Source organism: Pleurodeles waltl, chromosome 11 (assembly GCF_031143425.1).
Source record: "Pleurodeles waltl isolate 20211129_DDA chromosome 11, aPleWal1.hap1.20221129, whole genome shotgun sequence".
In the NCBI taxonomy this organism is placed as follows: domain Eukaryota; kingdom Metazoa; phylum Chordata; class Amphibia; order Caudata; family Salamandridae; genus Pleurodeles; species Pleurodeles waltl.
The window spans coordinates 166,559,074-166,578,650 of NC_090450.1; the positions used below are offsets into that span (position 1 = coordinate 166,559,074).

Sequence of the window (19,577 nt, forward strand, 5' to 3'; positions counted from 1 at the left end):
GGAGGATCCAGGAATTCAAAAATCTCACATAACACAATGTAACTCAACTTAACATATGGCACTGGCCACCAATACCTGCATATTGCCCCTCCCATTGATGCCACACAGACTGCAACAACAGGCACATGAGTAGTCCAGCTGACACACAAGGGCTCATTCTAGCCTAAGGGGCGGGAAAGGATCATGAAGTACAGAGAAAAATGTGCGCATGAGGTACTTACCTGCCCCTCTGGTGACCCTTAGAGCTGTTCATACAGGGATAAGACCTCATCTACTAACCTCTCCAGCTCCTCTGGAGAGAAGATAAGGGCCCTATCACATGCTGGACGTGGCATGATTGCTCACAGAGATGGTACATGGCAGTTCAGGTCATGGAGGTCTTGCTGGTAGCAGTGTCAGGAATCAAGTAAATGAATCTGCAGAACATGGCAGTCACGTTCGCCACGTACGCGGTCGTCACTGCAGGCGGGCACAGACATTGGGCAGCAACTCCCACTGGTAACAACATTGGCCTACGGCTGAGTCCACCGCAGTTGCAACTGCCTACTGTATTGTTCACTTCCGCCGGAGGTTGCAGGCAGTTCCTAATGCATCCACTGTTTTGGTTGCCTGAAATGCTGTATTGAGCTGTAAAACTGTGTTACATCCCCGTAAATGTATTTTTGACCTCACAAATATGCTTATGCTGTTTTGTCATATAGGATGTACTCCTCAAACACCATTGTACAATATAGCAGGGCACAGATGCCATGTAAGTGTGGGGCACAGCCCACCCCCGCCGATGATTATTTTGGCGGTAGGGATATCCAGTTACATTTTGAGGGGCAATTGTGTTGCACATCTGTGCATTTGGTCCACATACATGTTGTGAAATGCGCAGAGATCTATGGTGGCCACATGTGAACATTTAATTGTTTGCAGCTGTGATGTGTACTTGTTGCCTTGTCTATCCATCCAGAAATGCCTTGTCACATGATATAATTGTCATGCATCATGCATGTTGCTGGGACACACTAACTAATATTAGAAATCATGTCTTGTCATACATAGGTACCCAGCGCTAGGGAGGATGCGACAACCTCCTGTCTACCATCCACACCATCTGACTAGGCAAACAATAGTGGACTTATGTCATCAGTTGGAGCCCGATCTGATTCCAGCTATTAGTTATCCAATCAGAATACCACCCATTATACAAGTCATGTCAGTATTGCACTTCCTAGCCACAGAGTCCTTCCAACATACATTGTCCATATCAGCTTGCATGTCCTAACCTATGCTCAGTCTGGTGTTGAAGGATGTCCTCTCAGCAATGTTGAAACACCTGGACAGCTACAGCCAGTTTCCCCGACCTCACGATTCACCCCATGTGAAGGCTGACTTTCATGGTTTTGCACGTATCCCACATGTGGTGGGGGCCATTGATGGCACACATATTGGCTTGGTACCACCGCAGGCTAATGAACAAGTATATCGCAACAGAAAGAACTTCTATTCCATCTACGTGCAAGTTGTCTGATGGATCTCTACATTTCACAGGTCTGTGCCCATTATCTGGGTTTAGCCCATGATTTCTTCTTAATGCAGAACAGCATCATACCCCAGCTGATGTCAAGCCTGTACCCAGAGAGGGCCATGCTGGTTGGTAAGTCACAGCTGTCCTGTGTGGGAGTGTGTGCAATGTCTGGTGCTACAATCAGTAAGTGAGTGACTCATTGTTGCACATATGTCGCATTACTTAACAGAAGACTCTGCATATCTAAACTGTCCTTCCTTGTTGACACCAATAAGGAATCCAACTACACCAGGGGAAGAACAAGATGGCTAGTGGAGTGGGATTTTGGGCTCCTGAAGGCCAGATTTCAGTTTCTAGACCGGACTGTTGGAGTCCTCCTCTACTCATCCAGATAAGTGTGTCAGATCACTGTGGCCTGCTGCATGCTCCACGACATCACAGAGGAATATCCCATATATCCCAGAGGAGGAGGAGCATGCAGTGCCACCGGGTGCGACCCAGTAAATGCCAAGTGAGGATGACAGTGGTGAAGATGAAGGAGCTGACTTGAGGGACTATCTCATCAATAGCTGCTTTTCATGAGTGAAAATATGTCATGTAATGTATTGACTGTGACTGTACGAAGAACTGTAGATGTGAGAATGTTTGGAGTTGTGTTTTGGCAATAAATAGGGAGCTGATACTCTGCAATATTCAGCCAAAGTGTGCTTGTAGAGTTAACCTTTGCCATATCCCCACCTTGATTAAGCTGCTTTGTTTGTGTCAGTCTCATTGCAATATAATTTCCTTCCATTATGTCTGCTATGTGATTTGTTTAATGGGTATGCTTTCAAGCCCATGCTCCTTGTTTTGTCTTTGTATAGTTGCCTTCACCATGACATCTTCATGTGAGCATTTCAGAGTTGTGACATTGGCAGATATCTTAGGCTGTTCTGACATATGAAGTGGACATGGATTGTTCCAGGATATGTAGGTCACAGATATGAGGTGTATGAGACCTACGCCAAGGCAGCTTGAATAGTGTTTGGGTGGAAGGTCTAAAGTGCAACATTTTACTTGTTTAGTATGCTGTGTTGGGCCAATTGCATCATGTGTGCCATCATGTGGGCATGCAATCTGTAGTCATCAATTGTGAGCAAGACATTCACTCTTCACATTGGCTAAACACTCTCTTGTATGACCTGTATGTAGCTGCAGATGTGTTTCATCATTGCACTGGGGGGTACAACATGTTTGACAGTGCACTAGGGGCACAGGTTGGGGGCCCATGGTTGACTGTGATGTGGCTGGGAGGTGGTGTAGTGGCCACAGTGAGACTCACTGTTGGTGTCTGACAAGTTTGTCCAGATGGGCCAGAACCAACTTCCATTTCCAGATGTCCAGTACTATCTTTATCAATGGGCGGATCATCCATGGGGGTAGTGACAATCTCTTCTGTGGGCTCTGTGTGGTCTGAGGCAGCTCGACCTGTTGATGTGAAACATACAATGTCACTCGTTGTATTGTGACATCCACCTCCAAACGTTTACAGTGACATTTTGTAAAGACCTTGTACATAGTTGATTTGCAGGTAATCCTATTGTGACAGGTGCACATGGTAGTGGTTGTACTGATTTGACACTTCTGGAGCATGCCGGATCTCCTTGCCTGAAACAGTTCCTGAGATGTGCAAAACATTGTACCTTGGGGTGATGGCCTGAGAATGTCACCTTGCCACAAGTGTAGGCTAAACAGTGGCTAGGAAAGTCAGGTTTTTGTCCCATTTGAGATCTAGTCGAATGTGATGCAGGCAGACCACTGGTGTGTTGTTTTGAGTTGGGTAAACAGTGCCTCCTGGGAGTCACAGTCATGTTACTGTTTCTACTGCGCACCCTTGACAATTTTCATCCTCCCAGGTGTTTGGAGTTCATTTAGGAGTTCTATTCTGGATGGATTTGGGCAAGTGAAACTGGTTTTGTTGTTGGATTTAGGGAAACAGGGCCAAATGGGATTTGGATTCCGGGCACTCCCTCTATTTCCCACCATTTCTCATATGGTATCATCCCAGGTGAGTGCATTTCAATTGGGATTTCACAGACATGCCTATATGGGTATATGGACCGTGGGCTTGTGTCTGAGTGAGAGATACAAAGCCTCCTGGCCTTAGCGGTCATGTCAGTCCCTCTACTACACACACTTTACAAATGTTATTCTCTGATTTGAGAAACAGTGTCTCCTGTGAATTGCAGTCATGTTATTCCCTCTACTCCTCACACTTGACAAATAGTATCCTCCCAGGTGAGTAAACTTCATTTCTGATTTGATAAACAGGTGTCTTTCAACAAGGGAACACTGTGCTGGTGCTTGGAGTTATGGAAACAGTGCCTCCTGGGATTTCCAGTCCTGTCACTCTCTCTACTACACCCACTATACAAATGTTGTTCCCCCTGGTGAGTATACGTAATTTATTAGTTACCAAACCAGGTATTTTGAGAGGAGGATAATGAGCTTGTGGTTGGGGTAACAGTATCAGGGCCTCCTGGGATTGTAATTCATGTCAGTCACTTTACTACATACACCATCCATATGTTGTCCCCCCGGTGAGTACATTTCGGTTCTGAGTTGACAAACAAGTGTATACGGCAAGTACACACTGTGCTGGTGTTTAGCGTTACAGAACCAGTGCCCATTGGGATTTGCAGCAATGTCACTCTCTCTACTACTCACACTTGACAAATGGTATACTTCCAAGTGAGTAAACTTAATTTGAGAGTCACTAACAGGTGTATTTGGGCAAGAGAACACTGGACTGGTATTCAAGTTTAGAGAAAGAGGGGCTATTGGGCTTTTCAGTCATAGCACTCCCTCTACTTCCCAACAGTGAGCCCATGGTATCCCCCAACGTGCGTACACTTCAATTGGGAGTTGTAAAACAAGGGTATTTGGAGAAGGAACTACTGGGCTGGTGGTTTGAGTAACATTAACAGTGCATTCTGGGAGTTGTAGTCATGTCTGTCCCCGTACTACACACACTTGACAAATGCTATCCTCCCAGGTGAGTACACTTCAATTCAGAATTGTCAAACAAGGGTATTTGGAGAGGGACGCCTCGGGCTGGTGGTGTGAGTAACAGTAACAGTGCTTCCTGGGAGTTGTAGTCATGACAGTCCTTGTACTACACACACTTGACAAATGTTATCCTCCCAGGTATGTACATTTCAATTGTAAGTTGCCAAACAAGGGTATTTAAAGAAGGAAACACTGGGCTGGTGGTTTGAGTAACAGTAACAGTGCTTCCTGGGAGTTGTAGTCATGTCAGTCCCTGTACTACACACACTTAACAAATCGTATCCTTCCAGATGAGTACACTTCGATTGGAAGTTGTCAAACAAGGATATTTGGAGAATAAAATACTGGGCTGGTGGTTTGAGTAACAGTAACACTGCCTCCTGGGAGTTGTAGTCATGTAATTCCCTGTACTACACACACATGGCTATTGTTAGTCCCCCGGGTGAGTACACTTTGATTGGGAGTTGCCATAGAGGTGTCTTTGGACAAGTGAACCCTGGGCTGGTGAGTGGAATTACAGTAAAGGTGGCAAAAGGTGAGCAGTGAGTATGCATGACTGAATTTTGGTGACATTTTTATTGTTATGACTCTATTCCCTCTGTATTCCTGTCAAACCCTCAGGATGCAGGATGGCCAAGACCTTCTCCTCCCAAGGAAAGGGTATTAATGGGGCACTGGGAGGGACACCACCAGTCTTCTTGGCTGGCAGCTGGTGTCTGGAGACCAGGGAACGCGCTTTGCCCCTGAGGTTGTTCCACCTCTTTCTTATGTCTCCTTTGTGTGCAGGGCAGTGCCTACAGCATTGACGATGTTGACTATCCTGTCCCCGATTTCCATTTTTCTAATGAGAGGAGTGTGCTGGACTTGGGCTCCAACCAATTGTGGCTCTGCTCTTATGATTTCAACCATGACTCTCAACTTATCTTCAGGAAAATGTGGATTTTTAGAATGTGACATGGTGGAAAAGAAAAAAAAAGAGGGGAAGTGCAAAAGGGACTAACTGAACAAAAGTGTGTGCTGAGTGCGAAAAGAGATGTGAGAAAAAAGTGGTGCCTAGTAGCTGTGCTGCTGTAGTAAATAATTTTCTCTGGCTTCAGTGTGTTGCTTTGGTAATGCAGAGGATTTTGGTGTTTGTAGGGGTGTGTATTATATTGTCCTTTTCATGTGGGTCCAGTGGGGCAATGTGTGTCAGCTGTGTCGTTTTCAAATCCATCCAATGTGCTGTTGTATATCACTTTGGTGATCACAAACTGCTGTCGTTCAGACCGCCATTGGCTGACCACCATGTGTGTCCACCACTGCGACTTTGGGCTTGTAATATGGTCAGTGGTTGGACGCGATGCTGTTGGCGCTGGAGGTCAGACCATCTATTTACAGGCCTCCGCACTGCTGCTGGCCTGCCTATTTTGCATGGGGTCGGTGGTACTGCATGTTTCACTCGTAATAGGGCAGTCTGTAAGACCATAAACATGGCAGTTTTTTGGGGACCGTCTGTCTGAGGCCCTAGGGTTCTTCTTCTGATTCTTTGGTTGTGTTGAGGTCAGTGGGCATTGTTAAGTCCATCCCACTTTGCCAACTCAAACGTGAAGTCTCCATTGATGAGACTTCAAGAATTTCCATGACTTTCTCTAGGGTTCTGTTTTTATAATATTCTTTGCTTTCCTTGTCTAGAGTAATCAGCAGCGTTAGTGGTTTTAGTGAGCCATATCTTCTTTCCAATGTCTTGAGCTTCATGCCAAATGCTAGGAATTTCCTGTGGTTTATGTATGTTTTCTGGTAAAAATGTGCACATTTAGTGATTTTTGGAATTCTTGGTTACAAAAGCACCAACTTGACATGCCTGCTAGTGTCATAGAAAGCTTTCTTGTGGGTTCAACATGATCTAATTGTATGTAAATTCACATTTTCACATTCACGTTGCAGCTATCTGGGAGTAACTACGATAAGAAGAACAGTGAATCCAACTGATATGCATCTTCAAACACTCCCAGAAGTCCAACATTACCTCTCCGACTGCCATTTTCCAGGTCCACTAGTTTCTTTTGATGTTTTATAGTTCTTTACTCCAGTCAGGGCCCCTGCAAGTAAGGTTTAACTGATTCTGTACTTTTCCAGACTCCTACCAATGCACCCAGTCTAGCCAGGAACACAGCTGTTTATGATATTATAGATGTAACTTCTGCTGTGGCCTGTGAGGGAGTCTTTGATTGAACATATTGCTGATTTGATCAATGTTAGTACTCACATCAGTGTTCAAAAATATTTCAACCTAGGGAGCCATACTAGAAGATTGTACTTGTTTTGATCTTACAGCTACCACCTTCAAAAACAATATTTGTTGTTCGGCTTTTCACTTAGACATAGACAAATCTGATATCCATGTTTGCAATCTTGAAAAAAAGTTAGATGTGCCACACAGTTATCGGTACATATCATGTCCTTGAAAAAAAAAATCTATTAATGTACGCTTGGCACAGAACAATGTTCATTTTTAACAGAGTATATCAAGATAGTATTCTCCATACAACATTCCACATACAACATAAATCTATGGACCTCCATTGCTTGAGTACAGTCAGTACTTGTCCCTGTAAACATCAAATATATCTATATCTTTGACCTTTTGAGCTTCAGAAAACTGCAAGTATCATTAAATTCTACGTCCTGACAGTGAATCTAATGACTGCTTTATCTCCATGACAAAATGTAGATTTTACTCTATTCATTTCTGACTTTGCTTTTATAACTTACAGTCATCCACTCGTAAGCAAGGTTGTACTGCGTCTGCAAGTCTGCATGCTTTTGTAACACTCTTTTTTGTGATTTGTTAGAAATTGGGTTTCTAGTTGGCAGGGGTATGTACCCAGTCCACATAGGGACAACCACTCTTGTAAGGATAAGTCAGTTATTCACTGAAAGATAACCTACTCTCACCCTCTGGTAGCATGGCACAGAGCAGTCAGGCTTATCTAAAGAGGCAATGTGTTAAGTATTTGTGCAACACACACACAGGCAGTAAAACAATGAAAAACACCAGAAAAATATTCCACACCAGGTAAAAAAACATAACTTAGGATTTCATAAATAATTTAAGATCAAAAAGTCAAAAATCCAATGAGTATAAGTCAAGTTTTTAATTTTTAAAGAATAAAACGAGTTCTAACGCTCAGAAGCATACTGGCCCTCATTACAACTTTGGCGGTCTTACAGAAAAGCCGCGAGCTGCACTATACCGCCAGTGCTGGCGGTATTGGTGGCTCGCTATTATGACTTTTCCACTGGGCCAGCAGACGGAAACAGTGTTTCCGTCTGCTAGCCCAGCGGAAAGGTCACATCAACATTGCAGCCAGCTCATAATAGAGCCGGCGGCAATGTTGATGTGCAACGGGTGCAGCAAAACCCGTCACACATTTCACTGCCTGAAATTCAGGCAGTGACACGCGTGATGGGGCTGTGCCTGGGGGCCCCTGCACTGCTCATGCCAAGTGCATGGGCAGTGCAGGGGCCCCCAGGGGCACTCCGAGTCACCCTTACCGCCAGCCTTTCCATGGCGTTGTTTACCACCATGGACAGGCTGGCGGTTGGGGACTCATAGCACCGCTGCCCTGGGGATTTTGACCACCAGGCGGAAGCCTGGCGGTATGTTGGAGGGTGCAGCGGTATGGTCGTGGCTTATGCGCCACAGTCATAATCCACTGACAGTACACCACCAGCCTGCTGGCAGTGTTACCACCAGCTTACGGCCGGCCACTAGGGTCGTAATGAGGCTCATAGTGCTTTAGAGGTTATTTAAGTTCGGGCTGGACTGGGTCAAAGTCAACAGTTGAAAATGGCCATATTGGAGAGTGGGCTGGGTAAAAAAGCCACGCAGGCCCAGGGAACAGAGTATTTTGATCCTGATCACAATCACAATATGAGTCAGTAGATGTGTCAATGTCACTCCCACACTGATTTTTCACAAGCGTTGATGATGATGTTTTGGTTTCCTTAGACAAGCGTTGAAACAATGGTGTGTTGATTCTGGAACAAAGCGCCAAGTTTCTCCATGCTGTTGAAAGGATGCATCAATTGTCCTTCAGCGATGGAAGGGATGCAGTGGTTTCAGTGCTGTATTGATGCCGATGTGCCTTGTTCCACTTCCAAAAGGTGGGGGGGGTGTCTGTCAATGAGCGGTTCCTTAGGCACTGCTTGTGCAACAAGTGTGATGGGCCGGTTTTACTCCCACAACAGGGTTGTGTGTTGGTTGCTGCTTCCAGTAGCCAGGAGATGTGTCAATTTCACTGGTGCAAGTATCTGAGTCCACTTTCAGTGAGCCAGGCACAGTAGCAGGGGTAAAGACTTTGACATCCCAAAGTCGTTATCAACTGGGGGCAAGCCAAACGTCTTTGGAGATCACTTTGGGTTGCAAGGCAGAGTCTAACTCTCCCTCAGCAGGATCAGAGAGCAGCAGGACAGTACAGCAGAAAAACAGTCCTTCCAGGTCAGGAGTGCAGCAGAGTAACAGTGTTTGATCTATCACAGCAGTTTGTCTGACAGAGTCCAGTTGTAGGCTCAGAAGTGCCTAATTTGCTGGGGTGTGAGATCCAGTACTTATACCCTGTTGTATCTCTGAAGTGGGGGTGCCTTCAAAGAAGGGTATTTGAAGGGCACAGAGCACCTTTCTTCCTAGCACCAGACTACCAGTGGGGGGTGATCAGCCCTTTGTGTGGAGACAGGCACAGCCTATGCAGGTGTAGGTGTCAACCCCTCCCTCCCTTTCTGCCCAGGAAAAGCCATCAGAATACAGATAAGGGCTCAGTTTCATCTACTCTTCCTGCGCTTGTGGCTGTCTCCAGGGAATACACAAAGTGTAGCTGTCACTCACCCCAAATGTGTATATGAGAAAGGCTGCTGGCAAACAGAGCTCTAAGAGCAGAGAAATGCCCACTTTCTGAAAATAGCATTTCTAAAATAGTAATGTTAAAACCGACTTTTCAAGTAAAGAGGAGTTGGAATTACCACCCCAATAATATGAAACATGAGATAGCTACTCCTTCTCAATCAGGAATTACAGCTTAAAAGTTTAAAAAGGTTTTCTCAATGTTAACCTATGAAAGGGGTAGATCTCACAGTAGTGAAAAATTACTTTGGGAGTTTCTTACTACCAGGATATTAAAACCTTAAAGTACATGTCCTACCTTTTATTTACCTAGAACCTTGCCTTATGGGCTACCCAGGGCCTTCCTAAGGGTCGACCTATTTGTAATAAAAGGGGAGTTTAAAGTGGGCAAAGGGTTGTAAAGGCCAAATAGAAGTGGCATTCAGCCTGCATACAAAGGCTCTGCAGTGGCAGGTCTGAGACATGTTTAAAGGGTTCTTTAAGTGGATGGCACAATCAGTGCTGCAGCCCATTAGTGGAATTTAGTTTACAGGCGTGGGATATTTGATATACCACTTTACAGGGGACTTATAAGTAAATTAAATATGCCAGTTGTGGATGTACCAGTCAAACCATGTTTAGGGAAGTAGCACATGCACTTTCGCTCCCCACAGCAGTGGTAAGGTGCTCAGAGTCCTAAGGCCAACAAAAAGAATCAGCAAAAACATAAGGCAAGTAGGCAAAACGTTTTGGGGAAAACCACCCTAGGGCTGACAGGTCTAAAATAATTCTTATATGTAACAGAATCAGATTTGTGTGAAGTTATTCCTGCATTGTTTGCCGACTTACTTTTTTAATAACTACTCCAAAGATGGAGCACTTGCAGCTCCATTAATGGATCACCTCCATCATTGCAGAAGGAACTTCACACACTCCATTTCTGTCATCCCCCTAACCTCATTGGCTCTGTTTACCTGCACAGCAAGGCAGTCATACTTTGTAATATGTCTAATACAGGGGTCATAGCTAGATATGGATTTCTCATGGACTAGCTGGGGATACTTGAGAGCAGAAGCGTTCCCAACTGTGGTCATGACGTCCTCTGCTTCTTCCCTTCATTTGCCTTTTTTATTACCTCACTGCCCTCTTAAACTCCTCTTCAGCTTACAGCAAGGCAGTCCTCTCCCTGTGTCACTTCTAGTACACAGGGCCATATCAGATATTTATTTTCTATGGGGAAGGTGGTCATTAAAGAAGTAGCCAAGCCAGGAGGGGGTGTGGCTCCAAGAGCCACGGTGGCAGCCCCCTAAGCATTCAGCTGTGCTAATTTATCTGCAATTATTCAAATTGTATCAGCTCTGCTAGGGGGCACTTGTACTTGGTGAGGGCCCCAACTGCAGTAGTGACCAGAGAGGAGCCACTCCTGGCTCAGAGCACAAGCAGAGATGCACAGCAGTGCCTTGTGGTGCTCAGGGGCCTCAAGCTGCAGGTTCAGCCATTTGCTACCTTCTCCTTTGGGCCTGCTCACAACCCTGGACTCCACTGGGCACTGTACTGAACCACTGTTGCAGACAAAGATGGACCCTGTGCTAAAAATGGTCCCCCATTGAATAGACCGAGGTGCCTCCCTAATCTGCACACTGGCAGAGTCACCACCATGCACTGAAGTGTGGACCCAAACTGCACCTTGACCGCATTCACTGTAGGGCAGGCTGAGAGCGTACAGCCCTACGGGCTGATTATAATTGCAAGCACAGCTGAAATTCTTAAGGCCTTGAGGACAAGAGCTGCCCAGCATTGGAAGGTGGCCATGGCCTGCACTGCCTATGCAGGCCCCTCTGTGGAGGCAGTCTTCATGGCCAGAACCCATGGGGAAATTGTACACCTACCATCTCTATGGTACAATTTTCACTGGATGCTTCCCTTGCTTGATGCTCCACTGCCAGGGATGGTCCTCCTTCACCTCCTTTACACATCTAGCTAGAGTGTGACCCCCCATGGACGTAATGGTGAAGCAGCTGTAGAGTTGGCCTACCCACAGAGTGTACTACTGCCCTGATGAGGAGAGGGGTTGCATCCTCCCTTCATTTATTCATTCCTTCATTCATCTTCTTTGGGCCTGACCCTCCCCTGCAGCACTACACACTCACTTTACACTGCCACCTTGAGAGGACCCCAGAAGCCTCCGACTGCTGCAACCTGCCCCCTGTAACATCAGCCATCAAGACTTGTGTCTCTTCCTCATAACAATAGGCCAAGAGCATTTTTTGCATGTTCATACTACCCGTGCTACAGGCAAAACTGATATCTGCTTGTAAGCAGGCCCATCCATGACACTCTCATCACCCCCGGCCACAATGGGAAAGCTCAGACCCGCAACGGTGTTGCAGATGCCAAAGACATCGAGCAGGTCCACAGCAACAGACCTCACTCAGGTGGACACCTCAGAAAAACTAGATTTCATCCTGGCCACCACTGAACATTCAGGGATGTCACTCGAGCATAAAATTTATGCTGTTGAAGTGGATCTCAGCCTGCTTTGTGACATCCATATGAAGCTCTCAGATAGAGTCATGCACACAGAGAAGACGCTCTTGGCACCGCAACTAGAGTCTGTGGACGTGCAGCGATTGGTCACAGACATACATGACGGAGTAGACAACTTTAAAGAGTGTGGGAGGGTGGGGAGAGGTCATCCTGAAGAAATTATATCCCCGAATTAGGATTGTCAGAGGAAGCGGAGGTACAATATGTAGTCTCCTTCCTGGAAACATGAAATAAAATCTTTATGCCACCGGACACATTCTCCCCTTTTTTCTCCATAGAACATGCACATAGAATACATGCGTACAGACTTATCTGAGGTCTGCGCCCTAACTGCTGATAGCTTGGATTCTTCACTACAGAGACCAGGATGCAATATTAACAAAAGCTTGCAAACAGTCACTTTTAGACATCAACAATCTTAATATATGATGTTTTTCCCGGACTATACCATTGCCGGCCAGTGCCAATCCGCATCTTATGCAGCAGTAAAATGCATGCTGCAAGACATGAACCTCACCTCCTCCCTCCTCTTCCCTCTCCAGCTCTGAGTGGTGCACAACAACAGGTTACATATCTTCAATGACCCTGCAGCTCCCTGACACTGGGCACACCAGTTCCAGAATTCTGAATGGGTGCCCCCAGCAGTGCCTGCCTCCCAGCTCAGATGAAATTTCAGGCAGGATGGCTGTTTGGGGCACCCAAAATGATGCACCTTGGACAGCCTGAACCCCTTTGTTTCAGAAGGGGAGGAGAACTGGTGCTTAGGTCTAAAGACAGCTGGGTTAGAGAAAGCACAGGCATCCAGTGCTCTTAAGAGCTCTGAGAGAGGCCGCTCCCTCCAATTCTGGTGCTTTTGATATGCTGTTTAACAGCATGAGAGCAGTGCCAGGACTGGGTAATGCAGTTTCCTGGGTCCAGAGCTTCGAATACAGAAGACTCCGGAGCAAAGAGGATGTTGTGGAAAGTAAAGAAATTAAGGTTTTTTTTGTTATTACTATGTTAATGCCGCCTCATCACTCAATATATGTGGCAGGCGCCACTGCTGGCCCCTTTCCCATCTGCTATATGTAATGCACCATTACCCTATGTACACAACTCACTCCTATGCTTCTTGTGCTCATTATTATAATTATACGTGATTTGTAAAGAGCATAAGTATCTAATAAAGGTTTACCAGCGCTAGCCTCCTCACTGAGTTAGCCAAGCATTACCACTTGAACAAATAGTTAACTGTTATTGAAAAAGAGGTGGAAAGATCCAAGTTTTAAGCAGTTTACAAAAGGCTGTCAGCGATTTACAGGCTCTCAGTGACTGTGTCAAGACGTTCTAAAGCTTAGGCCCCAGATACGCAAACACCCCGCAACCTTGACAGTATTTCTTAACTGTAGGAACCCACATACAGAACACTGCCATAGTTCAGTCTGGAGACCACCAGGGCCTGGACTACAGTTCTTTGGGCTAGGACCAGGAGGCATACTAGACTTTTCCTCAGCCATTTAAATATGCCAAAACAAGTAGCAGCTACTTTGTTGATCTAGTGACTCATAGACAGCTTTTCATCGAGCTATACCCCCAGATATTTTACCAAATGTACTGGGGAGGGAGTGGTGCCTATGGATGACAGCCACAGATGAGGGCCCTATGGGTGGGGGTGATTACACACCAGTGGAACCTCCATCTTTTTCCCATTAGGTTTCAGTGAGTTGGAATTCAACCACCTTGAAAATTGGACAAGACAGATGTAAAGGGCTTCTGCATTGTGGTTATCCTTGGATGATAGGGAAATCACAATGTGGGTATTATCTGCATATGAAAAGAATGTAAGCCCATGGAATTCAACAATCTCTGCTAAAGTCTTACGTAGAGCCTGAAAAGAATTGGACTTAGGGCAGAGCTCCATGGCACCCCGGAGGCTAGATGATGTGATTTAGAACTATGTTGGTGTGCGTAGTCCTGGGAGGTGCAGTTGTGCAGGAAGGAGCTCAACAAGCTCAGCCTAAGGTATGTACCACAACCCCCTCTCCCATGGCAATATCACTGAGCCATTATAACCTTGTCACCTGGAACATCAGGGGGGTAAAAACAGCTAACAAGCACTATGTAGTATATTCCTAAATGAAACGTAGAGTGGTGAATATCACTCTATTACAGGAATCCCACATGACTGAGTCTGAACTTGGCAGGTTTCTACCCAGCTGGTGTGAACAACCCTTCCCCACAACTTATTCTGTATTCACTTGGGTGGGCCTGATATGGATAAAGATGGGAGGCCCATTTTAACTGCACAGCATAGAACTAGATGCAGAAGTCAGATATGCCCTGTTGAAAGGCACCCTTGATGGATGACCATTAGTGTTAGGCAGAATATACCCCAATATTGAACAGATAGCCTCTTTAAACCATCTGACTGGTGTTCACAACTGCTGGGCCAGAATGCCCTGGACTCTGAGCAGTGATTTCAACTGTGTCCTGGATACCAGTTTAGACCACACCTTACACCCACTGTCCCACATAACAGTGACAAGATGTGCTGTGTACTTGACTTTCTGACTTTGCGACTGGTACTTAAAGCATCACGGTCCTTCCCAGGAGTACTCCTTCGATTACCCTCCTCATGGCTTGCATATATGCCTTGAGAGAATTGTTTGCTCAGGCTCTCTCAGTGCCTCCTTCTCACGACTGGACTATTTGGATGAACAGTATCTGATTATAACCCCTTGGCAGCTGGACCTTCAGTAGTGAGCCTCCACTCTCTGATACCCACCTGGTGACTATAACCTTACCTGCTCGAGGACCAGGTGTTCCAAGCTGACCTATGGGACCAGATCTTCTCTTTCTTTACACATAATGAAAGCACCACCTCTCCTGGGCCATCAAATGTGATGCCTTTAAAGTCACAATCCAAGGCTCTCCAACGGCATGGTGGTAAGAGCCTGCAAAACCCTGGAAAGTGAGCTCAAGCATTGCGAAGACTTTATGCTTCCCTCAGACTCCAAGTGGTCACTGTCCGATGTGGACAAGGAGACTTTCCTGATGCTGTAAACTGAGCACTTCACCCTTATTAATCGATTCGGATATATCAATTATGTAGAACACACTGCAAGGACCCAAGCAGAAGCTGACAAATCAGGCACTCTCCTCATGTGGCTGCTCCGGCAGGACAGCACCCCTTCAGCCTTACTCTCACTGCACCTCACATGAGGCACAATCGCCTACCCAGGCAGACATGCATGAGGCCTTCACCTCACACTACGTGGGGTTATATGGGCAGACCCATATCCACAACTAATGGCTTAATTGGCTTTTTCAGGGACCTTCCTTTGCCTTGGCCCACATCGGGACAGCGACGTGGACTAGCTGTTCCCATCCCTTCTATGGAGATTACGGAGGAGATCCGCTTCCTTGCTACCAACAAAACCCCAGGACCGGACGATCTTCCTACATGCTGACCTGCTTTCTCCCGCCTAGAATGCCTCTATAAAACAGCAATAGCAAAATAGCAGAAGGCTACATCCCATTCTCGCTACGGGATGTCACACTAATCTCCATTCCCAAACTGGCAAAGACGCATTCAATATCTCTTCTTACTGCGATTAAACAGTGCTTAATATGGATTCTAAAATTCCCAGCAAAATATTAGTGGAGCACCTCTTTCCCCTGGTCCCAAGCCCAGTGGGTGCTGATCAAAATGGATTTGTACCTGGCAGGAGTCCATCTTTGAATCCTCAACGCCTTTACAAAATCCTCCAGGCTGACCTTCTCAGGGAGGACAAGCAGGCACTATGAATGGTTTGGCTGCTTTGTGTTGCACCCCAGATGTGAGTCTGAATGAGATGACAAATATAACCCCTGTTATCTCTTTGCTGGGGCACTAAGCAGGGATGCCCTCTGTACCATCTGCATTTTACCTCGCAGTAGAACCCATAGCCATTAGACTCCACAAGAAGGGGTGGCATGGGTGATCACACTTGGCAATCACACCCACCTGGTCTCTCTACATGCAATCAATACTATGCTCTACGTCATGGATGAGCGAGTAAACTTATCCGCCATCAAGGCCACCCATGCAATTTGCCCAAGTCTCTGCCTTCAAGTTAACTGGCAGAAGTCCTGCCTATTTCCTTTGTGCACAACTTTGAATGACCCTGGTGTGAATGTCGGAGGTGGACGGCTGATATGGCAGCTGCAAACATTCCATTATTTAAGTATGAAGATTTACCACAAGGAGCAGGCACTACAAGAAGCCAATCTCTAAGAGAAGTGATAAGGATAAGGAGCCAGATGGCATTCTGGCACACCCTACCCCTCTCTGTGGCTGCCATAGTGGCACCTTTCAAAATGAAAAACCTTAAAGCACCTGCTATACTATTTTGCTATCTCCCCCTTGTCTGACCCACATCACTCTTTTGCAAAATAAACTTCATCTTGGGGGGCTTCATTTTGAGGGAGGACCACCACAGAGTTCCTTCACACAAACTGTTCTCACCCACGATGGGGGGAGGACTTGGGACCCCAAACTATGAACACTTCTACTTAGCATACCAACTCCAGTTGGTGTGCCGATGGTTTGCACGACACCACCTAGATGATACTGCTTCAGCCTCTCTATCTTGGAGCTTGAACTCCATGCTTCACCTTTTCCATTCTACACAGACTAAACCTCCTACCTCCCCTGTATCCTCCATGTTGCTTTCTTATGCTATAGAAGATGCCTGTGGATCACCATATCAACACTATCACTAGCCTTCAATGCTTAAGGCTTGGTGGTCAAGGGGCATTGCAACCTTGGGTGACCTGTCTGAGAATGGTGGACTCCTACCCTATGACATGCTCATAGAACGTAGTGACATCCTGCAGGGCCACTTCATCATACCCCATGCTCTATTACGGTACTCAGCGCTACTGGCACATTACTAATACTGAACCCTCAAACCTTTCCCTAATCCAATAACTTCACACATGAAGAACTAGGAACCACCTCATCACCTGGCTATCAAGACACTGAAGGTTCTCACACAAGTATGGGAGGTAGTCCTGGATAGACCACCTCCTGACAAAGATTTGCATAGAATTCAAGCCTATGAGGTGACACTCTAGCACAATGCCAGATCCAAGCTTATACAATCTTTCATGCTTCACATCACTTACTTAACCCTGAAGAGAATAAAAAGATACTTTCCTGGTGCAAGTGTGACCTGCCTCCACTGTCTAACACAGGATGCTGACTTCCACCGCAAGGTTTGGGTGTGCACCTCGCTCATTCAATACTGGTCATCAAGAACAGGCATTTACACCTGGGAGATCCGCACTTTGGGTACTTTTCTGTGCCCTGTGGGGCAATGAGTTGAGGCACCTTTCATGGATCTCGCCATACTCCTAGCACAAAGCACCATTGCGCCACTGGCAGGCTACTCAGACTTGGAGTCCTATGGCATGAAGACTCTTAAACCTGGCTTGAGCTACAGCTGAGAGCACTGTGCTTTGCAGGGAGGGGGCCAGTGCCCTTCATCAACATCCTATTGCGGTGGAGTGAGATGCCCTCCTCCTGCAGTTTTAAAAGCAGGAAATAACTACCTAGGACTCATCTCAACACCTTGCACTTTCTCTGGCCCAATATCACAATAGGCAGGTCAGACTCCCACTGATGCCACTTCTGCAGCATTAAAACCAGACGCTGGGTGACCAACAGTCCTCTCTCCATCCACCCTGCATACGCTATGCCACATTCTCTATGAGTGCATAAGACTTTGCCATGCTATTGTGCTTAGCATAGAGAAATCTCACTCTTTGTCCATCCATTTCTATCCTGACACAGTTGCCTAGCCCTACCAGCCTAACCCTGCCCAGCTCTTTCCCCTTTTTCTCTATGACTAGCTTTTATCTATCGCACTACCACCTCCGGAACCCCTCTTCCTATCTTGAATGGATTTAGGATCTTGTCATACTAATCGATCTTTTATTACCCACCAGAATGGCACTCGTTTGCTTCCTTGTTAATGGTGTTCTTGCCCTGTACAAAAGCAATAAAGGGTGTTAAAAAACAGAAGTAGCCAAGCCACACCTTCCATGTTTTTCTATGCCGGTGGAGGACACACTATGAGCGGACGTCTCATAGAAAAGATCTTGTCTCTGAAATTATGATTTAATTCTTTGCATAATAAAGTGGATGTAGAGATGTGGATATTTTTAGATGAGTTGATTTGATTTGGATAAAACCAACCTTAACAGATGAAAAATATGTGTTTGTAGTCTTTTCTTATCTCCTTATCATTTTCTGCTCTTCTGGGTATTCTTTTATTGAAAATATTGGATAGTTTTTATCTTTATGCTTATTTTCCTATCAATTGAATAACAACATTATTCAATGTTGTCAAAATGATATCACTATCAATACTAATAGATTCATGTACATCTACAAAAAGGGTTCTGGTTTTTATGTAAAAATGGGATCCCTAAAATGAAGCAAAGTATACTCAAAGTACCTATGACACTTGATTTCGTAAGTTCACTTCTTTTCTCGTCACGTCGGTAGCAAATTGACTTGAATTTATGCATGTCTGTTTTCTTTTAAATATGTTTGGGCCTTGCTTATTATGACTTTTAGGGCCAGATGTAGGAAACAATTTGCGAGTCGCAAACGGCAAAGAATGCCGTTTGCGAGCCGCAAATGTGAGTTCCCAATGCAGAAATGCATTTTGCGAGTCGGGACCGACTCGCAAATTGCATTTCCGAATCGCAAATAGGAAGAGGTGTTCCCTTCCTATTTGCGATTTGCAGTGGTATGCAATACCATTTGCGACCGCATATGCGGTCGCAAATGGTGTCGCAGTTACCATCCACTTCAAGTGGATGGTAACCCACTCGCAAATTGGAAGGGGTCCCCATGGGACCCCTTCCCCTTTGTGAATGGACCACAAATTATTTTTTCAGGGCAGGTAGTGGTCCAAGGGACCACTACCTGCCCTGAAAAAATACCGAAACTAAAGGTTTCGGATTTTTTTTTAAGTGCAGCTCGTTTTCCTTTAAGGAAAACAAGCTACACTTAAAAAAAAAAAAAAAAACTGCTTTATTTATAAGCAGTCACGAACATGGAGGTCTGCTGACTACAGCAGGCCTCCATGTTTGCGAGTGCCCATAGTCGCTATGGGGCCGCAATTTGCGACCCACCTCATTAATATTAATGAGGAGGGTCTTTGCGACCCCATACCGACTCGCAGACGGTGTCTGAGACACCGTTCTGCATACCAAATAGCGAGTTGCAATTTGCGAGTCGGAAGGACTCGCAAATTGCAACTCGCTATTTGTTTTTTTGCTACATCTGCCCCTTAGTCTGGTGCGTTGTTTTCTCAAGGATGCTTAGATGGCTGAGTGATTTAACATAATAAGATGTGTCTGCACGTTAAATCTTTTTTACATTTATTTAAGAAACAAAGATATTTTCCTCAGTACGTAAATCTGATGATTGCGTCACCCCTTGCATTACTTTACCTGGAGCAAGGGTGACGCACAACTTTGCAAATATGATTCACTGTATCCATGGTTCCACCTTAAGGTGTTAGCATTCCATGTTATCTTTGTCATGGTTTAACCATAGGCATACAATGTCTT

General features: G+C 45.6%; 1 protein-coding gene across 2 annotated transcripts in view; it reads left to right on the forward strand.

Annotated features, from left to right (window-relative positions):
* LOC138265536 (arylacetamide deacetylase-like) overlaps positions 1-19,577 on the forward strand; it is a 204,994-nt gene that overhangs the window by 67,881 nt on the left and 117,536 nt on the right. Inside the window, exon 1 of one of the 2 annotated variants that reach the window (XM_069213343.1) lies at positions 3,836-3,945. The exons of the other annotated variant lie outside the window; for it this stretch is intronic. Coding sequence (XP_069069444.1) covers positions 3,868-3,945 — 78 coding nt within the window. The 5' untranslated portion in view covers positions 3,836-3,867. Of the gene's footprint in view, positions 1-3,835; positions 3,946-19,577 lie in introns of those variants that run through there. 2 annotated transcript variants of the gene reach the window in all.